The sequence below is a fragment of the Geospiza fortis genome, unplaced genomic scaffold, assembly GCF_000277835.1.
Source record: "Geospiza fortis unplaced genomic scaffold, GeoFor_1.0 scaffold206, whole genome shotgun sequence".
Classification (NCBI taxonomy): Eukaryota; Metazoa; Chordata; class Aves; order Passeriformes; family Thraupidae; genus Geospiza; species Geospiza fortis.
This window is the reverse complement of record NW_005054311.1, coordinates 6,623,411-6,643,493: the sequence shown is the minus strand read 5'-3', so window position 1 is coordinate 6,643,493 and position 20,083 is coordinate 6,623,411. Positions and strand designations below refer to the sequence as shown.

Genomic DNA, 20,083 nt, shown 5'->3' with positions numbered 1-20,083 from the left:
TCAAGTTTTATTCAAGACATAAGACCAAATCAAGAAATTGTGGTCTTATGTCTTGAATAAAACTTGAAAGTGTAACTTTATTAATCTTTTAATGAAATTAAAAAAGTGAAGGGGCACTAGAGCAACTGTAAGGCCTGTGTGTGTGCATATATGAGAAGTCATAAGAGAAGCACAAAACAGAGGCCAGAATATGCCACAGAAGGAGTGTGGATCAAACTGCAGCTATTCATGGAAAAACAGAGAAGTGAAAGTGTGCTAGGGAATCTTGGAAATTAAGTAGGAAAAAAAAAAGTACTTGGGAACTACTGTTTCTTTGGATCATTTTCCTTTATTGTGCAACAGAGCAGTAGCCAGGCAACAGATGATAAGAAACTGTTGCATCCAACAAGCTGGACTGAAACACAGAACATTTGGGTTTGCATCTAATCTATTGCAGTGTTTTCTTTCCCTTGGGGGAATCCTATCTTGAGATGAATATGAAGGGAGGCTCCATTCAACTGGCACACAACTTTAATTCCCATGACATTTCAGTGCTTAACTTTGCAATTAAAATATTCCTTGAATGTGTTTGAGTGTGTAATGTGAACTTTTGTCTAGAGGTAGTTTTTCATCTCATGAAGTAAGAACGATTTTGTAGGAATAGAAGGCTATTCTCATGTATATTTCACATCTGTTCATTATTTTAGGTACGAGTAGGTGAAGTGGGTGGCAATACTCTTGGATTTTTTGACTGCCAGTTTAGTCCAGATGGTTCGATGATCATCGCTCATGCTTTCCATGGAGCACTACACCTTTGGAAACAGGATACAGTAAATAAGGTACATTGGTTTGTTTGTTAGTAGTATTACTTAAAAAATTGTACTTTTAAGTCATTTGAGGTAAACTTCTGTTATGAAAACTATTATTCTGTTATTCTGTAACAGTATAATTTAAAATTAGTGATTGAAATAGTCCTTTCCTGAATGTAATATTCTGTAGGAGTCTAATTCCTGCACAGAAGGAAGGTTGAAATCCTCCAGGCTCTAAACCCTGTTTCTTACCTGTTGGGATCATGAAGTCAGTTGAATAGCTTGAACTGCTTTGTGGTTGTGCTTTATTCACAGCTGAGCAAATAACACAAGTTTCAGATGGGAGCAATACATCAGTACTTTTGTCTTTTCAGCCTCTCTTGAGTTCTAATAATTTGCTACTTACCAATATCTTTTTCTTACTTGCTTAATAAGCACATTTGTAGTTTTATTTTGCTTAGAATATCCCAACCAGTCAAATGAAAAACTCCTTACTTCTTTGTGGAACTCTTTTCATAGAAAGAATGGACTCCAGAAGTTGTGATTTCAGGACATTTTAACAGTGTAGAAGATGTGAAGTGGGATCCAGAAGGAGAGTTTGTCATCAGCGTGGGCTTTGATCAAACTACAAGGCTCTTTGCTCCGTGGAAAAGGAAGGAAGAAACAGAGGTATGATCTTCAAAGATTTTGTGAGTGTGGTTAAGGGGGATTGGTCACTCCTGAGTTTGGAATGAGTTGTGTGAATATAACTCAAACCTTAAAGTTCCCCAAGCGATGATCTGTTTAAAACTGCTTGGTTTGGTAATTGAGTATGTGCTATTTTCACTTCAAAAATATTAGTGTCAGAGTTTTTGCAATCACACAGTATGATTGCAGTTCAATCCTGAGTCCATGCCCAGATTACCTTCAGTAAGTGTTCTCCCAGAGTCTTGGAAAACAGGCTCTGCAGTAATTCAGAAGGAGGAATACACGACTGGTACTGATAACCACCTATTGCAGTGTTTAACAATTGGCTGCGCTGCTGCAGGTAATAATAAAGAAACTCAACTTCGGTTGCGCTTTTTTACACGAACTTAATCTAAACAAAGTTCTCGCTGTATTTTTTTACATGTATTTGTTAATGACTCAGTTTTCCTGGAATGATTATCTGAACTACATGTGTGCAGCTGATGCCTGTCCTGTTTTAACCCCCAGCCAGCAACTAAGGACCCCACAGCTGCTTGCTCACTCCTCCTGCATTGGACTGGGGGAAGGTCTGTGTATGAATGCAGAAGTTCTTGTTTCTTGTTTCTCATGAATTTTTCTCCTCTACAAATACAACCTTTTCTGGCAGAACAGTACCAATATTCCATTCAGGAAACTGGCAGAAACTAGACTGACTGTAGTCATATAAGGCCCTGTGCTATTGGTTGGGGAGGCTGTTATAGCTGTCTCATCAAAGCTTCTGTAATGTAGATCAGTACAGGAAGACTGATGTTTCTGAGAGAGTGAATTTGCCATCAGTTCTTTGATTTCCTTCTTCCAGGCCACACAGGAGTGGTGGCAATCCCATTTCAAGAGCTGCGTTTTGTCTTGTGTTGTAGGAAGGATATTTCCAGTTTCCTTTCGTGCTTTTTATCCTAATCTCCACTCAGGAGGGTACATTAAATATATCAAAACAAAGTTCAAGACAAGCATGTGATTTAAGTTGGCAGCATTCAAGGGTTGTCAATGTCACTTTCTCTGACCTACTGAAGTACCACTCTTTATTATGTATGCTGCTTGCTAAATTTTAATCCTGTCTTTTGAAAGAACTGATCTTTGTGTGATTTACCTGCACAGCTCACCCTGAAACTTTTGAATCAATCAATTTAGCAGAGTGATTGCAGTCTTCATATCTAAATATGGCATGAACTGAATTCTTGTACTTTGACTTCCCACTAATTTGACCAGGTGTAAATCTGAGTAGTTTCAATATTTGCTGCTGCATGAGGTGTGGAAGAAAGCCTTAGCATCCTTTTTGGATGGATGAAGTGGAGGGTTGGAATAGAAATGGGTCATTTGAAGAGATTTATTCAGGACTTCTGAACCGTGGAAAAGTTTTTAGTTCTGCTGCTTATGAACTTGGATAACACAGGCTTTTAAAATGCCTTACTTTCTTTATCACATTGAGTTTAGCATCTGAAAAATTACAACAGGTGACATCTGATGTTTGTCTTAATAAGACACAATGGATGTTTATGGAAAGTTAGTATTACAGCTCATGTTTTTCCCTATAAAAGAAACAAAGTGTTGAATGCAAATAAGCATCCTTTCTTAAAGTCTTAGTTCTGATATCAGAATATCAGATAAGAGGGATAACCATCACCTTCAATTTGTCATGCAAATTTCTGGATTTTTCTGGAAGAAGCTTATTGCATGACTTATATAGCCCTCTCTTTGTTTGAGGTTTGAGTTTTTTTGTGTTGTATGCAAAGATGTACCCAGTAAAGGGTAAGAAGGGCTTGTTGCGCTGTTTGATTTTATCTTTTTTTTACAAATCCATGCCTTTTTCCTCACTGAAAAATAATCAAGCCCTTGTGAAATCATGGGGTTTTGTAGGATGTCTCAAATTCCCATTCAGGTCCTATCAGAAACTTCAACATTCAAAACTCAATTGAGTTTCTAGGGTGGTATGTGCAGTTTACAGTCAATATATTGCCTTTCCTTACACTCATATGATATCTAGTCTTGGCTACAGGCATTGGAATACTGAAGTAGTCTAAGTTATTTCAATTGTTTCTGGTTCTGCTAGCTCAACTCAAAAGTACACACTGGATTTTTCCAACTGAAGTATCATCTGAGTGAAATAGCAAATGACACTTAGAATCTATTATGGTTTTGTCAGTTTTTTGCAAAGCTTCTATTAAATGGTCTCACTTGAATAAAGTATTTGAAGAAAAGAGGGAAGGAGGAACCTGTAGCCTGCTGACAGCAATGCTGCTGTTCTTTGTGAAAGACAGATGAAGGAAGCAGGATAAATATCACTACCTTTCTTAGGTCTTTCAGACCTACAGTCTTGGAAGTAGTAGGATACAAACCTCTTTTTGCTTAGGCAAATTGTGTTCTATTCTTGACTGTCTAGCATGAAGTAGTCACAGTAAGTGCCTTAAACACATCCATGCAGGGACACAGTTTACTAATTACTGGAATGGTTTGGTGGAAAAAGAAGATTCAACTGATGTATGTGAGCACCAGTTTTATGCACATCAGTAGAAGGCTGCTCTTAACTTTGCTTTGTGTTAATAAATTCAGCAAGTAGAGTAGTGGTGCTTTTTTGGAACTTTAAATTGTGCTGTTTCTCTGTTTAAGAATTGTGTTTTCACTGTGTGTCTGCTCATTTTTAGGTAACATGGCATGAAATTGCCAGGCCTCAAGTGCACGGATACGACCTGCGCTGTCTGGCGATGATAGGCCGGTTTGAGTTTGTGTCAGGAGCAGATGAAAAAGTGCTTCGAGTTTTCCGTGCTCCCAAGAACTTTATAGAAAACTTCAGTAACATCACTGGTATCCCAATGGAGAAGCTCTGCTCCCGTGTAAGTGTGCTAAAGCAATGCTACACGAAGAGAATGCTGTTAGATGTAAAATAAATAATACTTCAGAAAATGTCAGATTGCACTAAACTTTGTAAAAATTCTTTTACTTGTACTGAAACTATAACCTCATTTTCCTTTCTCTTCTGCTTGCTTACATGTGTGTTGTTTCATATGTATTTTTATGGTGTTGTTATATGAAACAGGTTCTATTTGAAACCAAACAAGACCTTGTGTCAAAAGATTGAAAAGAGCGTGAGTAACTTTTAGGTAACTCAAACTGTGCGCACTTGGGGATGAAGCAAACAATGAAGCCTGTTGGTGTATTTCCCCTTAATTTAAGGGTGTAGTAGTCTTGCCTAGTTCTAATTATTGTTGTGTGGTTATGTGTTGGTATTACTATTTTTTTTTGCAATTGCATGCTTGGAAATAGCATAAAGATTGCAGCACTATTTTTAGTTCTTGCATACAGGTATTTATAAATATGTACTTGCTTTATTTCCTCTTGACATTGGAAATTTTCTTTACATTCCAGTTCTTAGTTGTGGGTATGTCAGCTGTCCTGTGCTGCTATCCTTTGTTTGTTCCCCATTTGCATTAAGGTCTAATTCTGATTTTGTCTGCATTTTGTGGAGCAGACCTAATTCAAGATAATTGCCTCTGTACAGTGCCTTGCGTGCTCTTAGGATATCTCACTCAAAAGCAGGGTTTCTGTGCAGTTTCTCAGAGATGGATTAGCCTTTCCACTTAATTTAACAATTGAAATATCTGGGATAGAAATAGAATCATTTTCGATAGCAAGAAGTTACATAAGTAGCTGCTTAGTGATTTAATTCCACAAGACTTCGTAAGCATTTGCATAATGACCATTGTACAAATAACATTGTGCTTTTATAAGGGTGGTAGATGTCATTATTTTACTTTATTTAGACTTTTCTTATTGGCTCTTCCTCTGAGTGCTGTTTTTTGATTGATATCATAAAGTGTTTCACATGGGCTTTGGTTAAAGAGAAAGGCTTTATGAGCTGTAATTATACAGCTGCTTTTAAATAGCTTTCTTGAAATTGTTTTCTGTGAAAGCTTTTTATCACTAAAGCGGGGAAGCTTTTTCTTAATGTGGCTTAAATGCCTTCCCCAAAAAAGTATCTGTAACCAAAAAACAGTTTTATACTCTAAAAGGGTTGAATAGGATTATATTTACTTCAAATCCATAGGATTGTATTATACTTTGGGTTGTAATGAGGAACCATTTTTGTTTTAGAGGCCTTATGCTTGTCTGGGTCTCTGATGCATTTTCTCATCTAATTATGAACATTTAAGTACATTTTAAGCTGTCACCTAAAATATTGATTTAATTCAGTAAAATGGTCTCTCTTTGAACTTTTCTGATGCCATGAGGAAGTGGGGTTTACAGCTATTAAATCTTTTTTTATCTCTACACAAAGGTCCCCAAGTTCGCTTACCCTTTCTAAACTTTTACTTTTTTCCTATACCATTATGGAAGTATTTTCTGTCTGATGATTTGTCCTTCCCTTGTGCTGCTTTAAACAGACATGTATTCCAGCCACATCTCAGTACTATTTACTGAGCTGTGTTTCAAGTTGTGGTCATAGGCAGTCACCCTCTGTTCTCTTTTCTAAAATGCTGCTTTATTATTTCACTTCAGAACAACGATTTCCCAGTTCTATTGTGTTAAAAACTGCAGTGCTCTCAGTTAATAGATTAATTGTCATGTATGTGCTAGAATAGATATAATTGTGGAAGAAAACCTGCAATTAGTGTTGAAGAAAATCCTTGAACTGGGGCCTTAGAAAAGTGCTTTTTTTGTTGTTTTTTGTTTTTTGTTTCTTTCTTCTCCCCTTCCTGCCAGAGTACTGGTCTTTGTTTTGTCCAGGGTATGTTCTAGACAAGAATTTTTCAAAGTGCCCCCTTCACTTCTCTAGGAAAGTAACTCTAGAAACTCTCGGGGATTCCTAAAGCTGTGGCCTTTGAAACCCAAGCCTATGTGACAATCTGTGTGTAACCTTTCTTTTTCCTTTAATTCAGCAGTCATCTGATCTTCCAGAAGGTGCAACTGTGCCAGCTTTGGGATTATCCAATAAAGCTGTTTTTGAAGGTAATGCTAGTGAGAAATAATGGTTGTGGTATTTCATGTGGAAACTTTATTTAAGGGATTGTTTTAGTGTACATATTAGGTCTGTAAGTTTAGGCTTGACTGCAAGTTCAGAATCTAGAAATAAGTGCAAAGTGTTTATTTCTTTGCTAGCATGTAAACATGGTGTTTTAAAGTAAAAAACACAAGTAAGAAAGAATTAGTTAGCCAACAGTAGCTAATATCTTAGAGAGGCAGTGGAGATTACATTGTGGGGGTACAGGGAAGGAGGGACAGACATCTCCCTAGAATGATAAAAAGTATTTTCCTGACACTGGAAATGAGACCAGGGATCTGGTTTTTCATAAAGTCTCTGGTAAAAATGCACTATAGTGGAATGTAGAAATTAGGTCAGACCTGTTTTTTTTTTCTCTGCCTAAAACTTTTTCAGAAGGTGTGATCTACAAAAGGAAGCATTTTAATAAGCTTTGTCTCCAGGGTCTTCAATAGCAATAAGCCAAATTTTCCTAAATAATTTGTAGAGAAAAAACAACTTGGTTGTACTTGAAATAACTTGTAAAATATATTTTGGCAAAGTTTTTTTCCCCTGCAAACTCATGAGTTCTTCCAATCAGAGGGGAAACAAAACCTCCTTCTTCTAGATTATTGCCACACACAGAATAACTAATTTCCATTGATTTCATGTGGCCCAACCAGAGGCAGCTCCGCAAATAGAACTTCCCTGCGTCATCCACCACTGCTCACACAGTGCTGGCAGCATTGGTGGCTGAGGGTAAAACACCACAGATGTGATCTCACTTACTCTGCAGAGGAATCTTCCTGGTGATCAGATAGTGGTCTCAGATGAATATTGCTCATTTTCAAAGAGAGCAAAGATGGGATGAATGAGAAGATAGTCTTTGCTTTGCTTTTTCTGTACCTTCTTTTTGAAACTGCTGTGCTTGAGAGGTACATTTGGCAAAAAGGTAAATTCTGTCTGAGAGGAACTGTTCCCCATCTCTGTACCTTTTTCTTAATACCTTCACGAGGAAGGACAGAGTTGAATTTTAACTTAAAAGTAATTAGTTTTGGTTACCTCTGATACTTTTGCCTAAAGCTAAGGACTGAGCCCTCAGCATTTTTGCTGAAGTTTGCAAGTTGTAGCTACACTTGCTCAATATGGGTTTTCATTTAGTGATCTACATCAAATTTAGGAACTCATCACTTGTATCAGAGATTTTTGTCTTAAACTTTTTCAAACACAGAAAGAAAGGTTTAACACTGGGGAAACACAGGTTGAACTCTGATGACTGCTTTGCTCAGTGAAATTCTTTTTAGGAATCTCTGAAAGATTGTGCTGATGGAGAGAGGTCAGTTTCAAAATGAAGGTTAGATTATTTTTTTAAAATCTTTTCATTCTCATATGCACTATAAACTAGTTAGCTTCTAGTATTCATATTATTGTAACACTGCAAGCAGAGAAACCTAGTTTCAACTACTTTTAAAAAATATAGATTTTTTTACTTGTATAATAAATCCTCATATTTTCCCTCCTTTCTAGTATGTTCTCTAGCTAATGAAGTCCTTATTTTAATAGGAGATATGGCTGTTCAACCAGATGAGGATGAAGAATCATTTAATACCATTTCAAATCAGTATCCAGAGATTTATTTTCAACCCTTGATCCTTACAGGTATGAGAATTATTTCTGTTATAGGTAATAGAGAATGAGATTCATTGAATATAAACTTGAAGCATTATTTAGCTGATTTGAAAAAATCAAATTTGAATAGGCTGTACAAATATTTTTTAGAGCCTCCACCAGAGGATCACTTGCTGCAGAATACCTTATGGCCTGAAATTCAGAAGTTGTAAGTTTTATTTTTCCTTTTCTTCTTTGTTACAAAATTTCCAGAAAGCTGTTGCAACATCTTAATGTAGCCTAGTCTTGTAACTCTTCCTGTTGTACTATGTCATTTGACTTTGTGTGTGCTGTATTGCTTGTAAAATAAATAAATTATATATCTGTAAAAATTAGGAAACAGTGAAGAAAATGGCAGTTAGAATTGATGTGCCACAGTTTTATTTTAGTTGGTTGTTTCTCCTTAAACCCTTGTCTATGCTGAAGATCCCTCTGTGTAAGGAGCTTTGTGCTATTTTCCACTTCATGGCGCGGGCTTGCAGATGTGGTGTGGAAGTAGAGGCTGAGGCATCCATGGAGGAGCTTGCCCCTAACTCCTGTCAGAGTTGTAAGGTGCAGTAGATGGAGCCAGCAGCCAAACTAGTGTGTCTAGTGGTAGAGCAAAGTGATAAGTGTTGAGTAAGATGGTTACAAGGCTGGTTTGAGTATTGAATGCTGACAGAGTGGTTGTCAGTTGCAAAGATAATGGAGTTATGTGGCCATGATAATTGTTTTGAGGTTGCAGGGTTTTAGAATTCTTCAGCTGTGTTTTCTTCCTTTTCTGAAATTCACAACAATTTTCACATGATTTGTGCCTTAAGGATCCCAGTAACATGAGGCTATACTTTGAAAATCTTTAAAGTTTTAGTATCAAAGTATAGCACAAAGAAATTCAATAATCTCAATTTCTTGTGGGTTTATTTATCTGAATCTCCTGAAAGGAGCCTTAGACTGGAACAAGAAGATTGTTCAGCCTTTGCTGATGGTTAAAGTCACCACTTTTGTCAGGAAGGAACATTACAGTTACATTACCAGTTTTGTGAGGAAGGAAATAAAAAGCTTTGGGAAAATGCTGTGCAGCTTGCTTCATTGGACCAAGGGGGAAGTTCTGTGGGAGATCATCTTTATGTTCAATTGGGCAGTAAATCTGATTTGAATGCTTTTAAGCTCTGTTACTGTGTTTGTACTCAAAAATTATTTTAGGAGGAAAGCTAGTGGATGTTAGACCATATCTGCACATTTTGTAATTTCTAACTGTTACTTTAACTGTTTCTTCTGTGCATTCTATGGCTGCTAATGCACTCACATAAGTAGATTGATAAGGGATGTTTAAGTAGTGGAAAGGAGCCAAGGCCAAAATTCTTCATCATTTGCCTTTGACATTTCACAAAGTGTAGTGGGACATTAATATTTTATACTCTGCTATGGGAGTACTGCTTATCTGCCTTTATATCCTGCATTCATTAAAATAACTCTGTTTTATGACAGTCTTCAGATGACTTTTATCTGAGCAGTTTTTTCTGGTTTTAGAGACACAACTAATGATATAGATCATTTTATGCAAGAGCAACAAGATATAAAGCATTCATAGACTTTCAGATTTTTTGGTCAGAGTAATCTTGAAAGAAGTAACATGAAATCACATAATGTAGATTTCAAGTTGCCATAGCAGCAGAAGAACAGTGTGAGGCACTGACTTGCTAAAAATAGCTTGTTTGTCATTGACATTTGGGTATTCCTAGCTCTAACTTGACACCAAATTTTGAAGAATTAGTGTTGCGTTTTGCAAAGTGTTTGCTTGAGGAGGTTTTAATACAAAGAACCGGCTGAATTTTTTTACATAATATAATAACTTTAAAAACATGGTAAATCTTGTGAGAATATGCTAATCTTCTTGGAAAATTATCATGCAGCATGCTGAGATTAAAGCTTGAGTGATGACATAAATATATATGTTTGTATATATGTACATTTCATGTAATACACTTGGAAGTTGGAAGAGATCCTTTTTGACACTAGAAAATTACTGTATTCATTTGTCCGGACACTTGAAAGTCCATTCAGTCTACCTGTGCATTAAAAAATGCTGTGCATTGTACAATGCTGAGGCAAAATTGCCAGTGGTTGAAAATATAATTTCATTATTCAGTCATGCAGTTACTTCTCTCCATTGTGAACCGTTATTTGGTGGTGTGCTATGTAGTGAAGAGATCAGATTTTGTTTATGGGATCAGAGGATGGGACTGTATTGTAGCTCCAGTGCTGTCAAGGCTCATATACACTCCGTTAAAACAGCAAATATCTCCTGTTGCCTATAGCTTAATTCTCTTTACTGGAGACAGCAATAGTCTGTACAGCTGCTGGTCTGACCTAAGATAGTCCTGCCCATATAACTTTGCAAGAGAAAATATTTTATATTTTCTGTTAATTTGGTAAGAATGGTTACATTTTGACATTTCAATTTAGCAGAGAAGCATTGCATGCAGAAGCTTGAAATCAACTGCTCTTCAAATACTACTTTTAGGAGATTAAAACCAAAACAACTGAGGATTTGTTGCACAGGTTATTTTCCCATCATTGAATTTCAGGAAATTTATACATTTGAGACAATAAATATTTTTTAGTTTTAGAAAATTGGCTTGCAGTGGTTTTCACTACAAAACAGTCTCCAGGAATGTGCTTTAAAAGTAAGCATTATGATAAAACTCATGCTGGTGGCAAATTAGGAGTAAGACATGCAGTAGTACCTTCATCATTATAAGACACACTCAGATTTGCAACTTAACATTTCAATTAGGGGTATACACCAGTTCCTCTCCCTGTCAAAAGGTCCAGGCACAGTTACATTTCATAAAAGCCATTGCATTCCCAGTGTTCAGACATTGCTTTGGCAGTCTGTTGATGAGATATGCCCAGCGATGATGCTTCAGACAGTAATTTATTATTTAAGGCTGTTCTGGCTGCAAGTGAAATCCCATGAACATCAGTCCCATGTAAGAAGTTAACACTGCTGACCAAGGAGTTTATTAAGAGAACTGCCTATCTCTTCAGATCTAGGAGAATCATAGGAAACCACCCCACCCAACTGGTACTGAGCTGATACGTGTCTACTGTTTATAGGTTACATGTCAAATTTGACTTTACTTCCAATGTTTTTTGTGACTGATTTTAATTTGTGTTAGTCTGTATGGAATTTCTCCTTATTAGTTAAATACCAGTCTGGATATGTGAGCTTGGATTTCAGCAGAACTCATGTGAAGACTGATTAAAAAATGTGTTTCTGGAGAAGGCTAGAAATTTTGGGAGTTTTACAGAGGTTTTTTCCAACATGATGCTTGTCTTTTAGATCAGAAATCTTGCAGTATTTCACAGAATAGGCATCCTTTGACTGTGTGTTTGTGGCATATTTCTTCAGTGGTTTTCAAATAAGTGGCTTATGATTTTTATTGGTAGTGTTAAAATTGCTTTTTAAGAAAATAAGGATACATTAAATGCTGCTTTAATCTGCTTTGTTAGTCATTAGGGTGGCTTTTGCAGTGCTGATGCTTTAAGATTATGGAATGGGCTGAAGAGATTTTTCTGTAGCCAGTTTCTAATAGAAAAAATTGTGCAGTTGTTTAAACTGAAAACTGAACAAAATATTTGTGATGTAATACAGAAACAGTGGTGAGAAGTTCCTGGCAGGTGCCTTTCATCTTTGAAAAGGGATTTAAATTAATGTAACAACTTTGATACATACTGCAAAAATGATTGTGATGTGTTAAATTTCTTTTCACATGTATTTCAGATATGGACATGGATATGAAATTTTTTGTGTTGCTTGCAATAATTCAAACACTCTAATTGCCTCAGCATGTAAGGTAAGAAAAGATTCTAGCACCACCTAGTGAAAAGTGCTGTCCGATTTCTAGGGCTGAATCCTCTTCTTTCTCACAAAATGTGAAAGATTTTGTGTGACAGTTGGCTTGCAAAGGTGAGGGTGGATCACCAATGAGTTATTATTCCTAAAGCATGTGTGATTCATTTGAAGATATTAGTAAGATAAATTCTAAGAAATACAGGTCTGAAATGTTTTCTTACTGATATATTGTCAGCATTAGAAGGAAGTAGGGAAACAATGTTGAAACTTCCTAGAGGAAAGCTGGGTCTTACTGGATTGCGAGCCTAGAAACACGCTGTCTAATATCTTACCACTTTGAAATGTGTGACTTTTATATTTTCTCTCATTAATTCACACTGATGCTGTTTTCCATCCATACAGGCTTCCAAAAAAGAACATGCAGCAATTATTTTGTGGAGCACTACTTCTTGGAAGAAACTGCAGAGTTTGTCTTTTCACAATCTGACTGTTACTCAGCTGGCATTTTCTCCTGATGACAGCTTTTTACTGGCTGTTTCTAGAGACAGGAATTGGTCACTGTGGAGGAAACAGGATTCCTCAGAGTCAGGTAAGATATGTGAAGTGGTGGTATGCATTTGTAGATTTGGCAGTTTGTTCAGTATTTTTGTCTGCAAAATATTTGAAAGAGAATTGATAAAATATTTTAATGGACATTTTGCTTGAAACTTTGGAGAATTATTAGTGTGGTAGGCTCCTGTGAATTTAAGAAATGCAATTAATGTGTAGAAACATAAAAAGGAAATGAAAATGCAGAGAGGAATATAATCAGGCTTTAGATAGTGTTTAATTGATGGATGTAATTAAGTCCTCGTGCCTTCTGCGTGTGATTGTGCGTTTGACTTACTGAAATCAAGTACACAAGCTGAACTTCAGATTGGCATTCTGTCAAGGAGAGCCTTCATTGCAGAGTTCTGTGCAGGCATAGCCAGAAGGTTCAGTGCTGCACCCATATCCTGCATAGGTTGCCTTATCCCTGCTTGCATGGCCTGACACTTTGAGACTCCTGACAGGATTAATCTCTGTCTTTGGTGTGGCTTTCTGATAATCCTACACAATTGATTAATTTGACTAGAACTGGCTATGTCTGGAAAAAGAGCTGATAGTAAGGATTCAGTTGACTTTCTCATTAAGACTTTGAGCCTTGCAAAATCATGAGGAGATTGCTATTGAACACTTTAATAGAATCCTAGAACAGATGCTTGTGCTGAAAGTGATTATCATTGCACTCTTGGCTTAATAGCATATAAACACTGCTGGGCTCTATAGAATGTTCCTAGAGACTTGGCAGTGAGTTTTGGCCCCTTCAGACAGTGTCCAGTTGTATCCTGGCTTGAATTTCTGTTCTATTCAGACTTCTATTCTAAAGCCTGGCATTATGTCTACAGTAGTTACACAATGGTTCAGGATAAGGATCATGAATACTCATAGCAAGTAGAGGAAATCCTCTTTTCATCTGTTCATCAATAACCCTTCTGTCTACAAATAACATCATTATCAGTGCAAAGCAAAACTGCTGCTATTGGCATCCCAGGAAGTGGTTATTTAAAGTCTGTGCTCCAAAATGACAACCTTTTCTACTTAGGAAAAGCATTCTCATTTACTGATCTGCTGATCAGATATAGTGCCTGATTGTATACATGCTGAAATATAAGCTTGTCTCTTTGGGAACACATTAATCTTTACAATTGGACCATTATGATTTGACAGTTGGGACTTTACTGGTAAATAGGAGCTTTAGTGAAATTACTGGGAAATGTGAACACAAGGTAAATTTTGCACTATTCAAAAACTTCTGAAGTCAGTGTTCTTAAAAAAACCTGATAAAAATAACCGGAAGGTGTTCTACTTAAATTCTTCTGAAAAAGAAATGTATTTAAAAGATTGAACTGTTCCTACTGCTTTAGGCCTGTAAGGGTTTACTGATATGGTCTTGAACAGGTGCTAGTTATCACTGTGGTAAGTGCTGGAAAAAAACCTCATATAGTCCTAAGTATTCCCAGTTGCTTTAAAGATGAGTGCAATAATGTCAAAATATTCTTGCAGTTGTGACATAGAGTTTAGTAAGAGTAACAATCACTTTTAATATGTAAAGTAGTTGAAACAAGGCTTTTTTTCCTCTTTTTATTCCAGGACCAGTCTTCACTTGCTGTGCATACACAGATAAAAATACAGCTGTTCACAGTCGAATCATTTGGTCCTGTGATTGGACACCAGACAGCAAGTATTTTATTACTGGCAGTCGGGACAAAAAGGTAATTAATGTTAAAGGAATTTAGAAAGCCCGGGGTTGTTTTAAATATCTTTTAGAATAACAAACACTGTGTTCTAATGAGCCCCTATTTTTTATATACACAAAAATCTTTTTGCATGTATTAGCACAGAAATCAGTAATACTTTCATAAGCTAAATAAAGTGCTTGAATATGTATATACAAGACTGTGGGCTGCCAGTTGGACATTCTCTCTTCTTTTTTCATGCAGTAAGATAAGCATATGTCACATAATTCTATGGGTCTCAAGTTTTTCTTTAACTTTCATAACAATCTGGTTTTGTTGTCAGTAACTTTCATGAAATCAGACAGACTGCCTACAAAGTCAAATCTTTGTAGGTAGAGGGTGGTTTTACCATTTTTAGGGTCATCCACTGTGCCTTGAAATTATTTTAATGAAGTTATTCCTTATGTTTTTGTACGTGCATTTACAAGAAGATTAGAGTGGAAGTTCATAGATGACTCTTTTGCTTACAGGTCGTTATCTGGGGCCAGTGTGATTTGCCAGTGATTACTGAAGGGAATGAGCTGGATTCAGTCAAGCCTTGTTCAACAGTGCTGGATGCTGGGGATTCTGTGACTGCTGTTGGTATCAGCCGTGTACTTACTCCTGATGGAAGGTATTACTGGTTTTTTGTATTTTCATTTTGTGTTTAATTTGAAATTAGTATTTATCCCTTTAGTCAACTAGTTTCCTGTGGCTAAACAGCTCCCTAAATCTACCTGTCAATTGTTTTGACCATTCTTTAACAGAATGATTTCTACTTTTTTTCTTTCCTAGCCACCCTTTCAGGTGTATGGTGACTTCTCCAAGCAGTGTAATGAGAAAAACGCCAAGTGGGAGAGGGGAGGGAGAGATGCATGAACATACCTGAAACACATTAATTCTTCCAGAAATATTGACTGATCTGATGTTGTGATAGCCTCCTTATTTTTTCCTAACCAAATATATGTAACAGGTTTCTGCTTTGCTAATTTTTTTGTGAAGCAGCTTTGATGTATTAATTTTTTTCATGGAAAAGTAAATACGGATTTAAAGGGCAAGGTGCAACAACAGTGCTTGAGTGCTATTCTTTCTATCCTGCATTAGAACTGACCTTACTGAGCTGTCTACTGTAATTTCTAATGAAATGAATGTAATTATTCTCTTGACAGATACATTGTTGCAGTAGGCCTAGAGAATGGGAAGATTATCTTGTACACATGGAAGCAAAGTGGGAAAGAACCAGCACTGGCTGACTGGACCACAGGTGTTGAGATAGATAACAGGTATGTCTTTTGAAGTGAGTTAGGAGTGATGAAATATTATTCTTCAGACTAACAGTGCTGAAGTTCTGTTCTTATAGTATAAAATGTATGAATCTAGTTTATTTCTGTATCAAAAATTATTATCATTTTAGAAAAAGTTTGATCCCTGAAAATTTAAAGATGTCTTGAAGCAAAACCCAGAAATAAAAATATTATTTATTTAGATGTGTTAAAAAACCTTCCAACAGATATGAACAAAAACCAGAGGGGGGTTAAACCCCAAAATACTTCATGCTATGCAAAAGCTTTGAGGAGTATTACACTTTGTTGGCCCTATTTAAAAAAAAAAGCTTTACCTTTAGTCATAAATATGATGATAGAAAATACTGATAAGAGAGTGGAAAGGATTGCTGTCTGTGTACATCAGCAAAACCCTTAGGAGTGGGTGACAGCAAGCTTTGGTGGGCAGCTTCCAGCAGAAACCAAAGGAATGACAAGCTATATGTGGGGCTGCTGCAGTGACAGCGAGAGACACTCTGTGGAGACACTTGGAATGTTTCACTTGAAGCACTCCCCTGGGTTCTTCTATCACACACTGGCATTGATAGTAACAGAAATGGAAGTTGATGGTGATTTTGGCCTGTGTGTGCTTGCAGTGAATGGTAAAGAGACACCAGATAACAGGAAATCGCAGGCTAAAAGCCAGAAATCTGTCATATCGAAGTAACTGAGATACTTGACCTCCAGCTTAATGTGGTAAAACTGAAAATCAATAGCTGTTTGAATTATTGATGAGTGAGAGGATAAAATGTCATTAGTGTTAATGACCCTACTTAATAAGAACTTAATACCTGCTGGTTGTCACAAGTCAGTTTTTCCTCAGTTGGTAGCGTTAACTGAAGAGTACTAATTACATGACTGTTGATGTTTACACTCACATGCCCAACTGTGTTTAACATTTTGCAGTTACGTATGGATTTCTTTTTGTTGCAGCCAAAGCCATGCTCTTGCTGTGAAACGCTTATGTTGGAGACATCATGCAGGCAGAGCTGGACATAATGATGAGAGCAGCAGCAAGTGGTTGCAGCTTGCAAGTTGTGGAGCCGATCACTGTGTTAAAATATTCAATATCAACAGATTTGCTCTTTAGCAAAGACAGCAGGCCTGTTTGTGCCAAACAGATTCACAGCATTTCATTTCAACTTCTTAGCCACTTCGATTATTGAATTTTCTATTTTCTGCTGTGGAAAGTAAAATATCTTACATGTAACTTATTAAAGCAACTTTAGTGGAAGTTTGAAATGTCAAATATTTTTCTAATCCTGCAGTTCTGGGGATATGAAGTATATGTTTTGTTTGGTGAATATCCTGAAACTGAGGGATGGGAGATGAGTTTGGGCATGGGAGGATAATGAGAGAGCTTTGTTTGCTGTGACTCGAAGGGTCGGTGGGAAGCTGATGACGCTTGGGTACTTCTGTGCTTGAGATCCACTTGGAATACTGAATTTGTTTATGTTCTCTTGCTATTAAAGTTGACTGTTGGTGGGCCTGCCAGTGCTGCCAGTGTGTGTTCAGGCATGTGCAGCCAGAGATCAGGGTTAAACATGGAACTTTCTCTGATTGCCTTTGACTGTGTATTAGAGCTCTGGTCCAAGTCTGAGGCCACCTGATTCTGGAAGGAGTAGTTTGTGTTCAGATGCTTGGACAGGCCTGCTTGCTTTTATTCCCTTATTCTGCTTTGCAGGGCTGAACTCATACTTCTTGGGTAGGTGGGGCTTAAATCTTCTGGTATCTCCCCTGTGAGCCCCGTCTGAGCAGAGTGTGATAGAAGAGCCACCTCTGAGACTGTTGGAGGGCTGTCCTCTACAGTTCAGACTCGAAAAGCTTATGGATATCACTAGGCAGGAGCTAAAAGGAGGCAGCCATTCCTTAGAATGCCTTTGGGCTCTTCCTGACTTTTGAGGGCTCCCTCTTTGCTCTTGTGAAAACAAGTTAACTTAGCTGTCCCATAGTGTAATTAGAGTGCTAATAGACTGAGAGTACTTGAGAAAGACTTCATGTCAGCTGGTCTGTATGTGGTTCCAAAGTCTAACTTAGAAATTAGTTAAACTTTGAGAGTGAAATTGTTATTCCAGAACTGCTTGCTACCTGTAACTAGCAGTACAGAGGTAACTGGAATTCTGTTTAACTTTCTGCTGTGTTGGACATTTAGATTGAGAGTGCAGCTCTTTCAGAGTGGGCTGTACTGTCTTCAGAATAATTATGGTTGATGCCTTGAAAGGTTTTGTGTTTATGCCTTGAAAGGTTTTGTATTTTAGCTCTTTATTTTCTGTTCTGTTTTTCAGCCATTAAAAAAAAAACAAAACCATTCTTTAAAATGGGGACAGGGGAATAAAAAAAAAGACTTTATCAATAAAGATAATTTGCTACATTTTACTTGTGGTACCCAGTGCTTTCCTTACACGAGTGCTTTAGCATTCAAGCATTTGAGTATTGTATTTCACTTGTCTGGGAATTTTTAAGCAACTATATCCTGGCAAGAGAAAGACATAACTTATCACTCGTGAGGTTTCAAAAGGCTACCAAAAGTGGGTCTTTATTCTGTGTCACAATTGTAATCTTGTATCTTAAAATTTGATTATAATACTGCACAATTCTTTTCAATAATAGTACATCTTGTTATGTGGCCACTTCTGGGTATAGTTGACAATGAAATATCATATTGGTTGTCCCTCTCTTTTATTTTGTGAAATACTGTCATTAACAAGCATCAGCTACTAGAGGATTGTGTAATCCATTCCATTCCTCTGGGACTTGGTGACTCAATCACATTCATTGTTCCAGCTTTAAATGCACCAGATTAGTCTGCTGGTCTCCTAAGGCTAAATGTTTATAACACACACTTTAAATTTTCAATTAAGTTAGAGGTCAGACACCTCAACACATGATTAATATTTTATGTATGATACTCCTTTTGCTCACACATCACTTTGCTATGCATTTAGTAGGTGTGACTTTAATACACACCTTTATCTTATAAATCCACTCATGTTTTTTCAAAATGTAAATCAGCACGTAAAGAATACTAAGGAATGAGCTGCTGTCTATGTACCTGGCGCTCTGAAATTCTCTCCTTGTTGTACAGTGCCACTGAAAATGGAGTTGAGAAAATTGATGGGATAAACTGAAGTTTTCTAAAGAACATTTTGTTGCCTTTTGATACAGTTGAGGTAAAGCCATCCCATGAAGATTTTGGGTGCATATTATCAGTATTTACTGGCTTTATGCTAAATTTGAAGAGACTTTGTGGTCAAAGATGTGAACAAACTGTTTTATGTAATCAGGCCTAAAGGAGGATGGTTGTTTTGTCCTACAGTGGAGGTGTATGTGACAAAGCAAGCAAGAAATGGCATGGGTCTTGCTGTTTGTAACCAAAATCAAATTGTTACTGAGATTGTCCAAAGCAATCTTAAATCTTTCAGTCCAGGATGCAGGTGTAGGCATCTTCAAGTCTGTGTTGCACCAACGAGCCATGCTAACACTGACATTAGAGGTGAGCATGCTGTGGTGTCTGGTGGATGAGGAGGACAAAACAAGCTGTTTGTGTAAGCTGGGAGGATGTGGGATGCTGACCTTCAGCCTGAGGAACTCCTACCTGGGCTCCACGTGGCAAGCTCCCTAAACACTGCTGCCAAGCTATTGATTGTGTTAATTCCTTCAGTTATGAAATGGCAAAGAAGGAGCAGGTTATACATTATGCTAAGCCTTAAAAAAAGTGCTATCCTGCTGTTTCTTTTGTGGGCTGAAACTTCAGAAGTAACTAGAAGCGGTTGAAAATTTCAAGGAAGACAATTATTGAACTCTGAGCTATTGAAAACATTGCTTTGGTAACTCTGACTAATTTCTGTTATCCAAAATATTTAACGTGAAGAAATGAGAATGCTCCAAGGCTCGCTGCCAACTGCAGTTAATGCAGAGATGAGGGAAGAGGAGGAAGCAGCTGTGTCCTCATTTAGACTTAAATCTCACTTTAAAGAAGTGGCTGTTAAAAATAAGGAAACTTTAAAATAACTGAAATGGGATGCAAAAATATTACTTGCTCTGTTTTAAGGAGCATCTGGAGCTGTACAAAAGATGGGGCAAAATCACTGACAGGACAAAAATCAGAATTTGCCTTTTGTGTGCTGGAAACTGGTGGAGGTGGGAGTTGTTGAGCACAGTTCAGCAGTGCCCCTCTACTGCTCTTTTATCAGCAGTCCTTATCAGGCTCTGCAGTGGTAGTTTTGAGGCAGCAGGGCAGGGCAGTGTGTTTTTCCTGTGACATGCCCAGCCCTTGACCCTCCAAACATTCCCATTTTTGCCCTGTGCACTGGCACACCCTCAAACAGTTGTGGGATATCCTTTTAGAGACAATTTTCTGCCCCAGCCAAGAACTGTCTTTTTTTCCTATGCCAACCACCAGATTTCCCTCATCCTGCTTCTGTGTTTGCTGTAGGGAATTGGAGGAGGGTGTGGGCTCCCTTTGCCAGCCCCTGGTACTCTGGCTCAAGCAC

At 37.4% G+C, this 20,083-nt stretch overlaps 1 protein-coding gene across 1 annotated transcript in view; it reads left to right on the top strand.

Moving 5' to 3' along the window:
• ELP2 (elongator acetyltransferase complex subunit 2) overlaps positions 1-17,966 on the top strand; it is a 93,633-nt gene extending 75,667 nt beyond the window's left edge. Inside the window, exons 12-23 of the mRNA XM_014306333.2 lie at positions 687-818; positions 1,308-1,457; positions 4,154-4,342; positions 6,386-6,455; positions 8,029-8,124; positions 8,245-8,302; positions 11,900-11,972; positions 12,374-12,560; positions 14,144-14,265; positions 14,760-14,902; positions 15,438-15,551; positions 16,524-17,966. Coding sequence (XP_014161808.1) covers positions 687-818; positions 1,308-1,457; positions 4,154-4,342; positions 6,386-6,455; positions 8,029-8,124; positions 8,245-8,302; positions 11,900-11,972; positions 12,374-12,560; positions 14,144-14,265; positions 14,760-14,902; positions 15,438-15,551; positions 16,524-16,680 — 1,491 coding nt within the window. The 3' untranslated portion in view covers positions 16,681-17,966. The remainder of the gene's footprint in view (positions 1-686; positions 819-1,307; positions 1,458-4,153; positions 4,343-6,385; positions 6,456-8,028; positions 8,125-8,244; positions 8,303-11,899; positions 11,973-12,373; positions 12,561-14,143; positions 14,266-14,759; positions 14,903-15,437; positions 15,552-16,523) is intronic.
• The last annotated feature ends 2,117 nt before the right edge of the window (positions 17,967-20,083 follow it).